Genomic DNA, 16,275 nt, shown 5'->3' on the forward strand with positions numbered 1-16,275 from the left:
CAGCCCACGTTACGGGGCCCGCTCGCGCCTCCCGGGGCCGGGGGGACGCGGCCGGGCGCTCGGACGGCGGGAGGAGCGCGCGGGGCGCGGAGGGGGTGTCCGGCGGCCCCTCCCGCCCGAGGCCGCCGGGCGCGGAGGGAGGATGTCGGCGCGCGGAGGGCGTGCGCCGCCCCCGCGCCCCCGCCGGGTGCCCCGCGCCCCCGGGAACCCCGCGCGGGGCTCCCGCCGCCCGCCCGCCCCTCCGCCTCCCGGCCCCGGGCTGCCTCCGCGGGCCGCGCCGGGCCGCCCCGCACTGCGCATGAGCGGGAGCCCGGCGAGCCCGTGAGAGGAGCCGCCGCCGCCGCCGCCGTCCATTCGCTGCGGAGCCGGAGGAGGAGGGGAGAGGCCTGGAGGACACCAACATGGTGAGGCTCCGCGGCCGCCCGCCGCCGCCGCGCACCCCGCCCGGCCCGCCGCCCGCGGCCGCCCCCGCCCGAGCCGCGGCCCGCGGCCGGTCCCGCCGCCCGGGGGCTCCGCGCCGCCCGCCCGCCCTCCTGCGCCCCTTCCCGCCCGGCGCCGCCGCTACGCGAGCGCCGAGGAGGCGGAGCGCCGCCGGGCCTAGTCGGGAGCCCCGGGGAGTTGGGGGCGCGGGGAGCGGCCTCCGGGGCCCCCGGCCCGGGCCGGGCGCGGGCGGGGGAGGCGTTGGGCGGGGGGAGGGGGGGCAACGGCCCGCGGCCGCCCGGTGCCCTCGCCGCCCCATTGTGTCTGGCCGGGGACCGGGCACCGGGTCCGGGGTTCCGGGTGCGGAGGCTGCCCCCCCGCCCCGCAGCCGGGGCTTCTCCCTCCGCCCGCCGGGGGAAGGAAGGACTTTCCCGGGGCTCCCGCGCCTCCCCCGCGCCGGCTGCGGCGCCCCGAGTCCGCGGGCAGTGGGGTCGGGCGGGGGACCGGCGCCCTGCGCCCCGTCCCCTCGCGGCGCCCGGCGCCGCAGGAGTTGCCCGGCCGGGCGGGGAGACGGTCCTCACTTCCCGCGGGGCGCGCGGGGCGCCGGCGGCGGGGCGGGGGGCGCGGAAGTGCAACCTGCTCGGGTTTCATAAAACGGGGCGACGCGGACTTGCGACCTTTTGGGCGCATATTTTATTTCCTCGGGGTGGGAGGAGTAAGTGCTTTATTACGCCAGTTAAAAACACCATTTGTGATTTTTAAAGAACAGTTTGTCAAGTTAGTCTCCTCTCCTTTTTTTTTTGTTTGGGGGGAAAACATGTTTTACGTGGTCGTCAAGTTATGTTTACATTTTGGTGATTATGTACCTGACTCTGTTGGACTCTTTTTTTGTTGTTTTTCAGAAGCGATGTTTGGCATTAGTCTGAGCATGAGTTGAATTCCGTGCAGGTTTCTGTATGAACAGACAGTAAAAATGATATTGTTGTCCGTTGGCTCATGGGCCACATAAAGGCCTCTTTGAGGAGCGTGCGCGCGTGTGTGCGCGTGTGTGTGTGTGTGTGTGTGCGTGTGTGTGTGTGTGTGTGTGTGTAGGGAATGCCCCAGTGTCTTTCTGTTTTCAGTTGTTCTTATTTCTGCAGAATGACACTTTTCTAGCCCCAGCCTCCAACTTGGCAAAATTTTGCTGTCAGGTATAGATACGTGGTTTAGTTTGCCATATATTTAAGATTTATATTCTCTGGTAAGTTCCATAAAAATTCACCGTTTGTAAGAAAACTTTGCCATAAAGTACAGGTCATTGTTGGGATTGATATTACAGCTTTCAAAGGTCCACTAGGGCATCTAAGCAGTTTCTGATTTCTTAAGTATTCTGACTGTCATAGACATTACTTCTAAAATTTCCAGGCTCTTGGCATGTAGATGAGTTAGTAAGCCTAAAGTAGTGAGATGTAATGTAACTCCCTGGTAAATACTGAGAGAGCATGGAAATGTGTTCTGTTCTTAGTAGGCTCCCAGTCAGCAGCATCCTGTGGAATCCAAGGTCTTGATAATGTTCATCACCTGTTCAGGAATTCAGGCTTCATGTGGTTCATAGGCGAGATCAGCTTGGATTGGAGCTTGTAAGCTTCTATCCTTTTGTTACTATTAAGTAGCTAGTTTTGGGATTTAGCCCTAGCTCATCTAATTATATCAGTAGTAACAAGATATTACTAATTTAAAACACTTTCTGTGACTGAACTCAGATCATGTCACTAGAATTGTCTTCATATGCTCTTGTTAGTTTAGAAACTAAATTCACATGGGCCCTAATAAAAGTTAGGCCCTAGAATTTTCTGGTTAAGAAATTTTTTATTATGAAGTTCTTATACTTGTTTCTTGATATAATTTTTGGGCTCACGTTAATTTTGTGTGTGTGTGTGTGTGTGTGTGTGTGTGTAGTGCAGCCCATTGCTAGAACATGTGTTATTGACAATTCTGGGCCAAGCTTAAATGATGGGATAACCTGAAATATTTTGTAGAAGAAAAAATTGTTCAGATAACTTTAAAAATAATTCCAAAAAGTGTTCAAAAGTTCTGGGTTTTCTTATTTGTAAGATGACAGGATTGAGTTTGATGATTTCTAATTTTGGCTATAATGATTTCTCTTAGAGGTGTGAGAAGTGTGTAGACTGTAACCCACTACATTTTTAATTCACAGCATCATAGAATTTTTAGACCTGGAATGGCTCCAGAGATCATCTTATTTACCCCTCTTCCCTTTTACAGTAGGAGAAATTGAGGATCAAGGAGGTTTTGAGGTTCAAGGTTGCAAAATTGTTTGTTGCAGAACTGAAACTATTTTCTCCTGGTTTACTATTTCCCCCAGTATTTGTGATACATGCAATCATCTGACTCACATGAAATCTGGAGAAACAGTTGAAAATTGGATTTGAAAATAAAATATGTTACTCATTTAAACATGAAAACCCAAGTATTATTGATGAATATTTTAAGTAACAAAATTCAAATTAATGATTAATGATGTTAATATTTTTAATGTGTTTTTTTAAACGTGTGGACTTTGAAATGTAAGATTGTATTTTGAATAATTACCAGTTTATAAATCCAAATGAATGTAGTCCTGCTTAAGATTGTCTCTTAAGAACTTGTTTCACGTTCTTTTGTGTGTATATATATATGTGTATATATATATATAAATTACATATATGTTATATATATATATAAATTAAAGGAAGGCCTTAATTCACTTTGGTAATTATTTATTAATACCTATTATGTGCCAGGCATTGTTCTAGGCACTGGGGATATGGGTATATATATTTTGTTTCTTTCACTGCTCTGGTGAGGGTTACATTTTAGTCTGAAGAGACAAATAATAAACATAGTATATCTTTTTCTTCCTATGTTAGAAGGTTTTAAGTGCTATGGGAGAAAAGCCCCGCTAGGGAGGGGATTGGGAGTTCTGGGGCACAGTGGAAGTGGGGTTGCAAAATGGTCTTCACCACTGGCAAGGTGACTTTTGAGCAGGCTAGGAGATGAAGGAGTCAGACATACAGAAATACGGTGCGAAGGGATCTGAGGAAGGTTGAGACCAGTCGCTGGAGCGGTTTGTATGGGTGAGAAGGGCATGCTGGGCATTGGAGCAGATTCGTGGGTGTTGAAAGGATATTGGGTTTTTATTCCAAGAGAAATGGGAAGCCACTGAAGGATTCTGAGTGTTATGATGGACCTTGTTTCTGCTGTCCCATAGTGTCCCATTGCAACATTATAATAATTTTTAAAGCAGTTTTTAAAGACAAAACCCATATTATAGTTTTCTTTACCATGCAGCTTCTCCAAGTTTTGAATTCTGTTTAAGATGGTTGTCCAGTACTCAATAAAAACTAGTTGGCCGTCGAGTGTACCTAGTTAAAGCATCACAACAAATCTCTTTCATAGATTGCTTTTGAGTATGTTCTAGTAGTTTGTATATCGTTTAATGGCCACTTGCAGAGAACTGGGCCATTGGGGAGAAAGTAAGATATTAACATTTATTGAGAACATAGTGTCTGCCTGTCAATTTACCACTTATTTTTTTACTCCCCACTCCAATTTGTGAGATAATCGGTATTGCTGCTTCCTCTTAACATATGTGGAAATGAATGTTTATTGGTTCTAAATGATGTGACCAGGATAAAGAGCTAGTATGTGGCAGAGCACATACTAGCCACAAGCTTCTAAAGGGATTAGAAGCGTGGTCTTTTGTTACACACTTTATCCCTCCTCTGAAAACAAAACAAAAAAACAAAACAAACAAGCAGACACAGCAAGCACCCTTTTGGTATAGGTCTGGAATTTTTGATTAGTTTCATTCTGATTTCTTCCTTACATTGAATAATTTCTTTTCTATATATAATCAAGTTATTTGATTTAAACATTTAAGTAGTTGAAAAATTAAAACTCTTTTGGTACATACAATAAAAAAGTTGAATGTAAAATTAACTCGTTGTAGTGGCTTTGTTTTTAAGTTTTAAAACAGCTGAGCTCATTTGAGTCCAGTGGCTGCTTTGAGTATGGCCTCCTAGGCTGGGTCCAGCATAATGAAAACCTGTGAGAAAGGCCCCTTTTCAGTTTCAGTATGTGGTGTTCAAGTTGTGATAGTGTTAGCCATGACATTTGACGAAGAGAAATAGTTCCAAATAGGATTCAGTTGCTTTGTGGGCACAAACAAGCTCTTGAGGAACCTGCTGACTATCTGGTCTGCCTGGTCACTTTAGGTGTATACCCCCCACCTAAGAAACAGCCAGAACAGAAGGGGCAAAAATGCCACTGAAGAATCTTTTACCACTATCTTGAACCCATTTATATAATTAGTACCTAATCAGTGATTAGGCTACTTGTTTGCATTGTAAAAATTTAAGAGATTTACTTGTAAAGGGTTTTCTAAAGAACTTGAGGAAAGCACTTGCATTGCGCTGCTGAGCCCTCGACACTGAACAGTGAACAGTGTGCAGCGACAGAGATAAGTTGGCGTGGCCCATCCCTTAGTTATGTTTTTCATTTCAGTAAACATTTAGAGTGCTTATTTATTATTCATGGGATTCTGGTATTTCTGGATTTAGGATTTGAGTAGTTACTAAGTCTTAGAGTTAGGAGATTTCATTTTTCAAGGATCATTTATTCTCTTTATGAAACAAATATTGCATGACTGTTGAGTGCTAATCATTATAAGTTCTTTAACTATGGAACTTAAAAATCTCATTTAATTATTTTTTTGTTAGTAACTTTTTTGTAGTTTGATTTAAAAAAAATTTTTTTTTTTTAAAGAAAAGATGTGTATGGAGAGGAGAAGCAGATTTAAATTAGCTACCTTGACTTCTTATTGTAAGTTGAGGCAGTAAGTTTGGGAGAACCAGCTGAAATATGGTAGCTAACACAAGTATTTTAAGGAGAGGTAATTTTTATCCTATTGTGGTAGATAATCGGGAATTAGCAAAAATAACTTTTTAATAGTCAAAATTTTTCTCTAAACCAAAATGAAAACATTCCACTTACAGTTTTAGTCATCTTTTGAATAATCATTCTGTGGTTGGGGAAAAGAAAATCCATTAAATTTCCATTAACAACAATTTTTTAAAACCTGTGAGAAAAGTCATTTTTAAGAACATACAAAACTAGTTTGCATCTTACAAGTACACTTCCTGAAATATTTTTTCAGGTGAATTGCCAGTGTGTAAATCATCATCGGGTATAATAATTGTATAGTATATTCCCTTTTGGACTTGCTGTAATGGTGCTGTTGCACCTCTTAAAGAAGAGTTCCTTTAACTGTCCTTCAGAGGGCAGGAAGTTTACAGACGGGTGATAAGAGCCACAGGCCTAACCATAAGCAATGATTCTAAACTGCAGATTACCATTTAAAATAATATGGAGGGTTTTGTTTTGCTTAATATTTAAAATTGTACACATTTGTTTGTATTTTCTGGCCATAACCTGTACATGTGTTTGTATTTTCCTCTGGGTTTCAAGTCTTCTCATTGGAAAAGGAAACTCTGACTTTCATTGCCCCCTCATTGCCACCTCAGTATGTTTAAAGCTATAGATTATGGTCATTTTTTTTTTACAAAAAAACAAAGACAGGACTACAAACTCATTTTTCTTCCAGTTGAATTACTTAAAAATAATCCACCCCCCCTTTTCCCCTCCCTCTCCCTCCCAACAAACTCTAAAGGGAAGTTCCATCCCTGAATTAGCGTTTTTAGTATGGTTGTGAGGGAGTGCTTACTGAGAAAATTTTAGTCAGAATGCAGATTGTTTACATTTGAAAGGGGAAAGGTCAATTGATTACTTATTTAACTTTTCCATAAAAATATGAGAAGAAATATTGCTCACAGTTCGCCTCCAGCACACACATAGTTAGTGGTTGCACTTTTGCCCTTTTTTTTCTCTTTTACTTGATGTAGATAGAATAAATGGAAAGACCATGGCTTGAAGTTAGGCACCAGCCTCTGCTACTTTTTAGACAAGTCTGTCGTCTGGATATTTGAGCTCTGAGGCTTGGTTTCCTTATTGGTAAAGTGGAATCAGTGATAACCACCTTGAAAAGTTGGCACACAGTAGGAGCTCAAATAAATGTTAGCTGCTAGTTTTCTGATTATGGCTCTTCTTTCTTTACCATTTAGACAGAATTACTTTTTTCTCTGGAGTATTCTTCTTTGAGTCATGGAGTTGTAAAGAGTACTTACTATGTGCTAGTTACAGTTCTGAGAGTTTAACCTGAATTAATTAATGTAACCTTCACACCCTGTTTACAGATGAAGAAACTGAAGCACACAGAGATCAGAGATTAAGTAATTGTCCCAAAGTCACACAGCAATTAAGAGGCACAGGTAGGATTAAAATCCTGCCTGTCTGGCTTGAGAATCTGCACTCTTCACTAATCATATACTGCCTCCTTGTGCAGGTAGAAGGGAAGAGGATTTCTAGCTATTCTTAGATTCTTAGCCTGGCTTTCTTGGAGAACTTTGCTCGAAGGTGAAAGCCCTCTCTAGAGGTGAATAGTCTCGTTAGTTGAATTGATTTTTCCTGCACTTTTGACTTCAGACCTGTAATCCCTGGGAAGGCTTTTTGTAGATGAATGGTTTGGGATATTGTAACATTTGGCTTTATATACTGAATACTATGTATCACGTATGGAAAGTATGATTTTCTGGACTTAAACTAGCTCTTAAGTTTCAGATGAAGTTAAACTGTTAATCGTATGGTAAGTACAGAGAGAACCAACATTCAGAGCTTTTAGTGAGAATTATGGGTGATCATTACAGTGTTTTGATTTTTAAAATGTTGCCTTTTGTGAGCTGTATTCATCAACTCCTGAGATAACTAGAATTGAGTCAGAAAATTAATTCCTTTAAAAATATAAAGGCTTTGGTGTCTTTCTGGAATTCAGACTGAATTTGAAACTTAAGGGTGAAAAAAATGAAAATTTGGACTAATAGAAATAATAAAATGGGTCTTAATTTTTTGCTTCAAAATATATCTTACCCATTAAAATTATTTCATTTGAAATTGTTAGGACTTAGTTAAATAGAAAATCATTTCCCATGTTCATTGTTTTTCTTGAGAAATACTTATATGAGGAATTTAACTTTGTGATCATTCTTTTTTACAAACATAGAGCCTTTCTGAGTCTCTATTTTATCCCAATACACTTTGTAGATTCAGTGGTAAAATATACTTGACAGCTTACAAGGTTCTTGTCTACATTCAAAGTATTTGATTTTTTTCCTAGATAATCTATTACTTTAAATGTTATTTTTACATTTCTTGGGTGAAAAAAATTGCAAGCATGTGATAGTTTAATTATTAAATAATATGTGTTGACAACCATTTTATTTTATTTTATTTTGGAAAGATGAGCAAATAAGTGCTTTTTACTGTCCAGATTATGGTTGCACTTCTAATGTTGGTGATCTTCGATACAGTTATAAGAGAGCATTTCTATTATAAGAGACAGCATTTCTTTCCTCCTTGTTTCCTTTCTCTATCTCTGATGCTCGCTGCTTCTCCTCCTTCCTTCCCCCCCTTTTTTTTGCTAAAATAAAAAATAATCAATGTATCCTGTATTTTGTACAATTTACATATTGAATATGTACAAACTATAATTCACAAATTACACTATTGAGTTTCCTTGAAAATTTGATGATATCCAGATAGTTTTCACGTGTGAGTACTGAATATTGTATTGCCTAATTGTATTTAGTGACCACTCTAGTTCCTGTCGGTCTTAAAGTAAAGGGCATATACTGCAGTTGAGTGCTGAATCATTGCAGTTGTCTTAGGTTTTTGGTCTTAGGAAGATTCCCCCTGGGTTTATTGTAGAAATAGAAAAAATCCATCTGTTTTTCTTCCACTTCAGTTTCCTATCTTTCCCCTCATCCCCTATGAACTAATTCTTTGCTGGCTAGATACCCTTTTTCTCCTCCTTACGTTGATGAAAATTTAAGCCTTTGTTGCCATACTTTCAAAACACCTTGCCTGGTGTCCCCATATGGCCGCGGAAAAGGGGGTAGGCGTGTTAAGCTCTCCTAAGTAGGCTTGGGGACAGAGCGGGTCGGTGTAGTCCACTGCAGCTTTACTCTGCGCCGCAGAACCGAGTACATCCCCTCAGCAGGAGACAAGTGTCCAGATTTACCCTAGGCACAGAGAGTAGATATGTGTGGTAAGTTCAAGGGGGTACTGGCCAGACTTTGCAGGAATGGGATTGGTTATTACTACTTGGCCTCGCTGGAACCCATACTATCAGTTCTCTGCCAGGTATCACTCATTAGCTTTTATGGTGTTGGAAATGGGTAGTTGCAGCCCTTTTTCTTAAAATAAATTTACATTGCCCATATACTGGAAATTTAAACCAGTTAAAATAGTTTATATTTGCATATACATAGACATTATTTATTGGATATACTTTTTTTCACATATGACCTGGAATTAAGTGATTCACTTGTATCATGTTGTTAGTTTGTGTGGGTAAGATGATTTTTTTTTAAACCTTGTTCCCCCAATTTTCTAATACCTTGCTGTGACAGAAAGTCATTAGGAGAGTGAATGGCTCTTTTTGGCAGAATTGACTTAAGCTGTACTTCTTCAACAGAAGTGATTCAAGTTTCAGGGAACAGTGCCCTGGATTTAATACTGTATGGTAAAATCCCAAATAATCCGGATTGTTTTGCTGTCTCCAACAGCAATTAGGAGAATGGGGAAAAAGTTATACAAAAGAAGTATCAGGTTTAATTAAAAAGTAATTTCCAAGATGTGTCCTGTAGTGATACTTCTTGGTTACTGTCCAACACCTTATGCAACAGTATACAGGGGTCACTGATGACTTAGTGACCCTCAGGTGCTTCCCTGTCCCTCAAAGAAGGATGAAAACGTGTCAGTACACCATTCCCCTCCATGGAGAAAGGCGTGCAAATCTGCAGAATACTTCCTACTAACAAAAGTTGAAATCAGAGTGGTTTCCTTTCAGTATATTTATCTTCCTTGGGATTTGATTTCATTGTGGGTTTGTTGCAATTGAATAATAAGTCTTGAGGGGATACTTTTCAAAAGGGAAGAATTGTAGACCTTTAGGAGAGGTGGTGTCTGATAGGACGGGTTCCTGGTGTCCGGAGGTGGTAGCTCCTAGTGAGGTAACAGAAGGCTGGTGGATTTATAGTTTCCCCACTTCAATGAGTAGAGGTTGAGATGCTGTTTTTTGTTTGTTTGTTTTTAATTCTCACCTGAGGATAGGTTTTCCATTGCTTTTCAGAGAGAGAGAGGGAGGGAGGGAGGGACAGGCGGACATCGGTAACGTCCATTCGAGAGAGACAGATTGATTGGTTGCCTGCCACACTTGCCCCGACCAGGGCTGGGATTGAGCCTGCAACCAATTTAGGTGCCCTTGGCTGGAACCGAACCCGAGACCCTCAGTCCATGGGCCAGTGCTCTAACCACTGAGCAAACCAGCTAGGGCCAGAGGTTGACCCTAATCTGTAATCCTAGACAATAGCATACTTGCACAGGAAAGAGTGTGGCTGGCAGGCCAGACTCCAGGGCATAAATGTTTTTCGAGTTTGATTTTGTATAGCGTTATTTTTACTTTGTGGTAAGTGGAAATATGTCTGTGGTAGTCTTTTTCCTAAAAATTTCAAAAGGCTTATAAATCTGTACAGCAAGTAGTGTGGTTTATGTAAAGATTACTAACCCTCAGTTCATGAGATACCTCTGTTCTTGTCCCATTTCCAGTAATAATAACCTGGGTAATTTTTGAACAAATTCCTTGACCTTCCGGGTCTGTTTTCTCATCTGTACAGTTGGCGTTGAGGGTTGTGATCTGTCAGTTTGGGCCAGATCAAAGATTCTGGGTTTCTCAGACGTGTTGCTTATGCCACAGAAACACTGTATCTATAATGTATGTCATAGGCACATGCTTTTTTTCCCTCCATTTGCTGTAGTAGCTCAGAAAGAACCCTAATTGTTGTATGCTTTTTTTAAATTGATTTTTTTTTTTAGAGGGAGAGAGAGGAAGGGGGAGAGAGACAGAGAGAAAGAGAAAGGGAAAAGGAAAGAGAAACGGATTGAATCTGCAACCTTTTGGTGTCCGGGGAAGACGCTCCAACCAACCGAGCCACGGTGGCCAGGGCGAACCCAGATATTTTGCTGAGGGGAGGGTATTAGGGCTTGTGAGGGAGAAGAGCAGTGGGGAGGCTGACATTCCACAGGCCTCTAGCTTGGGTGGGAGGGGAGGGAGAGCATGGTCCTGGGCAGCGGGGGAGAGTGCAGGGCCTCATTGCCCTGCTTCGTTTTGCGTAGGGTTCTGGTCAGATGAGAAATAACTCAGGATCAACATAAGGCAAGTAGGAAGAGGTTATTCCGGTAGAGAGGCTTTTTGGAGAGAGGCTATACTTGGCTCAGGCTAAGGGGAAGAGGCGATTCTTTCAGGGGGAAAGAGGGAGAATCCTGTTTACCTTGGTTGGAGGGATGCATGGTACTTGTTCATATTTTAGGGCTTCTGATTTAAATGAAAATATGAAGTTCTGTCGATAATTATCTTGGTTCCTGAACACCACCAGGAAAAATGTAGGGTACTCATATTCTGCTGCTTCCTCACATTTGCTAAAAATAGCAAGAAAACAAGGGGTGGGGGTGGGAGGAGAATTGTACCTTGTCTTTTATAGTGGGCTTTAGGGCTGCAGCAAACATTGTCCATCTCGTGTTGGCCAGGGCCGGTTGACTGTTCTGGCTGGCTAGGTACTGTCTCCCCCGTCCTTATGTGTGCACCCCTTTAGAACTTTGTGCTTGGTCAAGGTTTTGAGAGGAGCTGTACTTCCCTTCTACAGCCTTTATACATGCTCTCAGGATCCACTTTTAGAAGAGATGCAAGATGGTTGAACTTCCTTTGCCTATGTCCTAGTCTCTTTTCAAAAATGATACTAAATTTTGTGTTTTAGATTTTTAAAAAATTTGTCTTTCTGATTAATAGTAGATCGAAAATAAATCTTGAGCTACAATGTTTTAATATTTTATGAGGAAAAAGTATTGCTGAGAATGATTGGTCAGGCATATAGAAATACTTAGTTTTCTGTGATTTTTACATAGTGTTTCAGTTTATTTTCTGGTTTTAATAGAACAAGTTGAAATCATCGCAGAAGGATAAAGTTCGTCAGTTTATGATCTTCACACAATCTAGTGAAAAAACAGCAGTAAGTTGCCTGTCTCAAAATGACTGGAAGTTAGATGTTGCAACAGATAATTTTTTCCAAAATCCTGAACTTTATATACGAGAGAGTGTAAAAGGATCATTGGACAGGAAGAAGTTAGAACAACTATACAGTAGATACAAAGGTGAGTGTTTACTTGTAACTTTAAATATTTTGAACCAGATGTTTCAAAGTTACATGCTACTCATGAGAAATAATATACAGAATATTAGTGTAGGTACTTGTATATATATGTATAGTACATGGAATGTATGATGTGGGTGGATATCTCAACAGAACTCTGTAGATCTTAGAATTATTTCAAGAGAGTTATTTCAAGAGAGTTAAGATAAATTATTTTACTCTTTCCACTTAAATTTTTTCTTAGCCTCTTTATTTCCTCCCCTGTGATCGAATTTGAGAATAGGGGCTAGGGGCCTGTCCCCCCCCCCCCACTTAATAAAACTCAGCTGAACTGATTTTAAGAAAACCTTCATGATAATTTCAATAACCTTTAAAGAACTTAAAAGTAATATATGCTTTAGAATATTTAAACAATACATAATGGATGGATAAATAAAAAGTTAAGTTTCTCCCATCTTTCCTTATTTATTCTCTTGAGGGAACCAGTATTTAATCTGGCGTGGATCCTGTCATGTCTTTCATGTTTATGCAGAAATATGTATGCAGAGTTTAAAATTTTTTTCAAAAATGGGATATTTTATGCATCACTTATGCCCCACATCAGAAAAGTCACCTTTTTTTTAATTTTAATTTTTTTCTATTTATTGCTAGAGATGTTAGTGAAGCACACATGCAGCAGTGTATGAGTGCCTCTTTCTCCTTGCACTTGTCATTAACAGTTTTGCGGTCTGATAAGTAAATATTGATAGTTGGTGTTTTTTCTTTAATTTGAACAACAGATATTTTATATTGTTGAGATTAGGATTGAATTGCTGAGTTGATGTTTTTTCTGATACTCTGAAGAAGTGATTGCTGTGGTAGAATGGGCTTTGTTTTAAGGGAAAAAAGAATTTCTGTATATAATACTGTTAATTTAGAATGCCCACTTAAATTAAGGATAGGCTCAGTAAAATTCCTTTATCCCTGTATAGGAATGTCTGTTTTTTTTAATGTGTATGGGACATTTTTCATACAAATAAATGAGACTTTTAAAAATCAAGTGCCCATCTGTATATACAGGGTGGGGCAGAAGTAAGTTTTCAGTTCTTATGGAAAATAATACAGTAATTAATAATAATACAAGAATGAACTCTGTTTTGCATTCTCACAACTGTCTACTTACTTTTGCCCCACCCTGCCACCCTGTATATGTTCCTGTTCATCTTTTTTTTTTTTTTTTGAGTTTATGTTAGTATGTGGTATGAAGTGTGAATCCATCTTTTATTGGTTACTAGGATCTTACAGGTTTCAACTGTACATTTCTATGATACATGATCCATATATTGCATTGTGTGTCCACCACCCAAAGTCAAACCATCTTCTGTCACCGTAATATTAGGCTCCCTCCACCGCCCAGCATCTCGTGTTCATCTTAAGAGTGCTATTTTGAGGGCAAAGTGGCTTTGAATATTACAGGGGGAAAATATTAGTAATATTGCTTTATGTCTTTGGTCTATTGAGATCATTTTTTAATGGAACATAAAGCATTACCCTTTTTTGTTTTTGGAATAGCATAATAAAGTATAGCATTAATTTAATATTGCATTGTTATTTGTAAAGATCCTCAAGATGAAAATAAAATTGGAATAGACGGTATACAGCAGTTCTGTGATGACCTGGCACTCGATCCAGCCAGCATTAGTGTGTTGATCATTGCGTGGAAGTTCAGAGCAGCAACACAGTGCGAGTTCTCCAAACAAGAGTTCATGGATGGCATGACAGAATTAGGGTGAGTATATGATTATCAAAGGAAAGTAGGCACATTACTATGAGAATTACTGTGGAGCTGAATTATGTTACGAATTTTTAAATGTAAATTTATAAATTTATTGGCCCACAAGCATTGTTATAAATAGAAATTGGCTAGTATGCTAATTCCTTCCCATGTTAACCAGCTTTCTGGGTTTGTCAAGCTATCTGTATAGTTAATACAGCCTGTTCCATTTGCATTGTACTTACATCATTTGTATCTAAGGGAGGTTCTCCAGTATTAAAATAAGTTACTATGCTCTAATATTTAACAAGATAGTCATATGAGCATGTTTTAAGTTATTTCATAATGTAAGTCGTCAAATTATGAATTTATAAACAAATTCCTAGAATTTAAAATCTTAGAAGTTACTAACTTTTTGTTCAGTTTTATCTTGACAGCTGATTAGCTTAAATGTCTTGGGATAAATAGATTGAAAAGTCACTGGTAGAGGTTTTACCTATGGCCTCTAGTTGTCTGTATTTAATGAGGCTGCAAAAGTGTTCAGTCTGTGGATAGGTAACAGGCTGCCCTTTGTTTTCTGTGGGTGACTATTGAATATAATGGCTAACATTTGTTGAACATTTTATTGTATTTCAGGAGCTATGCTAAGTAAGTACTTCACCTACCTCTTCACAATAACTGTGTCTGAGAGAAGTGTTTAATCCCCATTTTAGAGACGAGGAAACTGAGGTACAGAGAACAAGAATTAGGCAGGATTAGAGCCAGAATTTGAACCCAGGCATTCTGACTTTGAGCCTGAGGGACATTGTAATCAGTCAGGATCCAGATAAGACACAAAAACATATCAGTACTTTGAATAGGGCAAATTTAAAAAATTGGTTTATTATGTAAAAGGGGTAAAAGAAAGCTTTGAGGTATAACAGAGGTGGCAATTGCAAGAAGCTGCCACCACCCCTAGAGCTGAACAAGCAGGGAACCTAGAAACTGAACAAATCCCCGCAGGGATGTCGGAGGAGAGGGCACGGTGCCTGTGATGCCGCCTGGCCGGCAGCTCTGAAGAAACTCGCCAGAGGCTACTTGTTGTGGGGCCCCATGAGTTGCCACCATTGGTAAACACTGCTGGGACCCTCCAGAACACTGAAACCCTTGCTCTCTGCAGAAAACAAACTGGGATAAGAGAAGTTCCTTCTTCCTCTTTCAGCCTTTCATTGCCCTCTATTAGTAGAACCTAACAGTGAGCCAACTGGCAAAAAAATAAAATCTCACAATTTATAGTCCACAACAGATGGTCACAGTTTAGGGCAAGGAAGAGTGGGTTTAAAGTTGAAAGGCAATACAATTAATAACTGGCCTAGACACTGTGTTCTACAGCCAAAGCCAGCCCCATTCTGTTACTTGCTACAGTTTTCTATGCTAGGACATGTCATTAGAGCTCACTTTTTTTTTTTTTCCTTTGAAACTGAATTTATGTACAATGTGATGAACTTCCAAATCAAAATTTTAATTTACAAACATTGATCTGGGAAGTGCCATAAAGAACATGGAAGGAAAATAAAAGCAAAAAGATGAGAAGAAAAAGTGGAATGATTGGTTTTGTGGAATCTATAAGAAATAGAATATTTCTACCTTAAGGCCATTATGTGGTACTTGGACCCTTTCAACTCCGTAGAAGTTGAATGCTTTGCAAAATGTGCAAAAAGCTTACTGTGGATCTGAGCTAACTTCAGTTGCAGATGGTAGGGGGCTCAGCTGATACTTATTATACTTTGTATATAACAAAATAACTTTTCAAGAGGAATGCATTCTCACCTAAGTAAGACTATGCTTTCAGTTAGTTTGAAAGCTAGTGTTTAAACTGGTGATTGTTGATGATTAGTATACATTCTCATCTGTTCATGTCAGCTGACTTCTACATTTCAGGTGTGTTAATAGCCTAGTGAATTATGTAATTAAAAGTAATAGCCCATTTCTTTTAAAAATAGTAATTACTTCTGTTTAATCACTCCAGGCCTTTTCTTCCAACAACTAAACTCGTACTTGTTTATGTAATATAAAAAGAGAAATTTCAGTTATCTGACTTTTAAAAAGTTTTATGAAATATAAGCTATCATAAGAATAAGTTAATTCCTTCATTTATAGTGAAAAAGTTTATCTTTTATAAACTTAATTTTACAATGTAGATGTGACAGCATAGAAAAACTAAAGGCCCAGATACCCAAGATGGAACAAGAATTGAAAGAACCAGGACGATTTAAGGATTTTTACCAGTTTACTTTTAATTTTGCAAAGAATCCAGGACAAAAAGGATTAGGTAAGAATTTTTAAAAATTATATTTGGTGTTTCAAATACATTCAAATACATTGACAGTGGCACTTCTGTTTTGTAATAAAAAGTTATGTGTTTTGAGCATAAAATATGAAAATACCAGTTTCTGAAAAACAACAAGAAACAATGAACTTCTGGTTACTCAAAAAATACTGAGCACATTCAATAATAGGGTTGGTTACCCTGGATACGACATGTAAACCACTGTTTTTTATTTTATTTTAAAGAACTGTACAGAAAATAAATAGCTGTTAAAATTCCCCTGACATATGTATGTACATTTGTTTACTTCCCAGAAGATACTGTAGGATTTCAGATCATAAGTTATTTCACTGTGGATCTGTAGAATAGCATTGTAGGATTCTGAATCATAGAGTGGTTTATTTGAAAATCATAAGAAAGAATAAAAAAGATGA

The 16,275-nt window shown here is 39.8% G+C and overlaps 1 protein-coding gene across 1 annotated transcript in view; it reads left to right on the top strand.

The window, feature by feature from the left end:
* Positions 1 to 301: 301 nt before the first annotated feature.
* Positions 302 to 16,275, top strand: part of DCUN1D1 (defective in cullin neddylation 1 domain containing 1) — a 30,107-nt gene continuing 14,133 nt past the window's right edge. Inside the window, exons 1-4 of the mRNA XM_087818289.1 lie at positions 302 to 404; positions 11,565 to 11,781; positions 13,380 to 13,548; positions 15,714 to 15,844. Of these exons, the coding sequence (XP_087674415.1) occupies positions 402 to 404; positions 11,565 to 11,781; positions 13,380 to 13,548; positions 15,714 to 15,844 (520 nt within the window). The 5' untranslated portion in view covers positions 302 to 401. The remainder of the gene's footprint in view (positions 405 to 11,564; positions 11,782 to 13,379; positions 13,549 to 15,713; positions 15,845 to 16,275) is intronic.

This window comes from Miniopterus natalensis, chromosome 6, assembly GCF_054644295.1.
Source record: "Miniopterus natalensis isolate mMinNat1 chromosome 6, mMinNat1.hap1, whole genome shotgun sequence".
In the NCBI taxonomy this organism is placed as follows: domain Eukaryota; kingdom Metazoa; phylum Chordata; class Mammalia; order Chiroptera; family Miniopteridae; genus Miniopterus; species Miniopterus natalensis.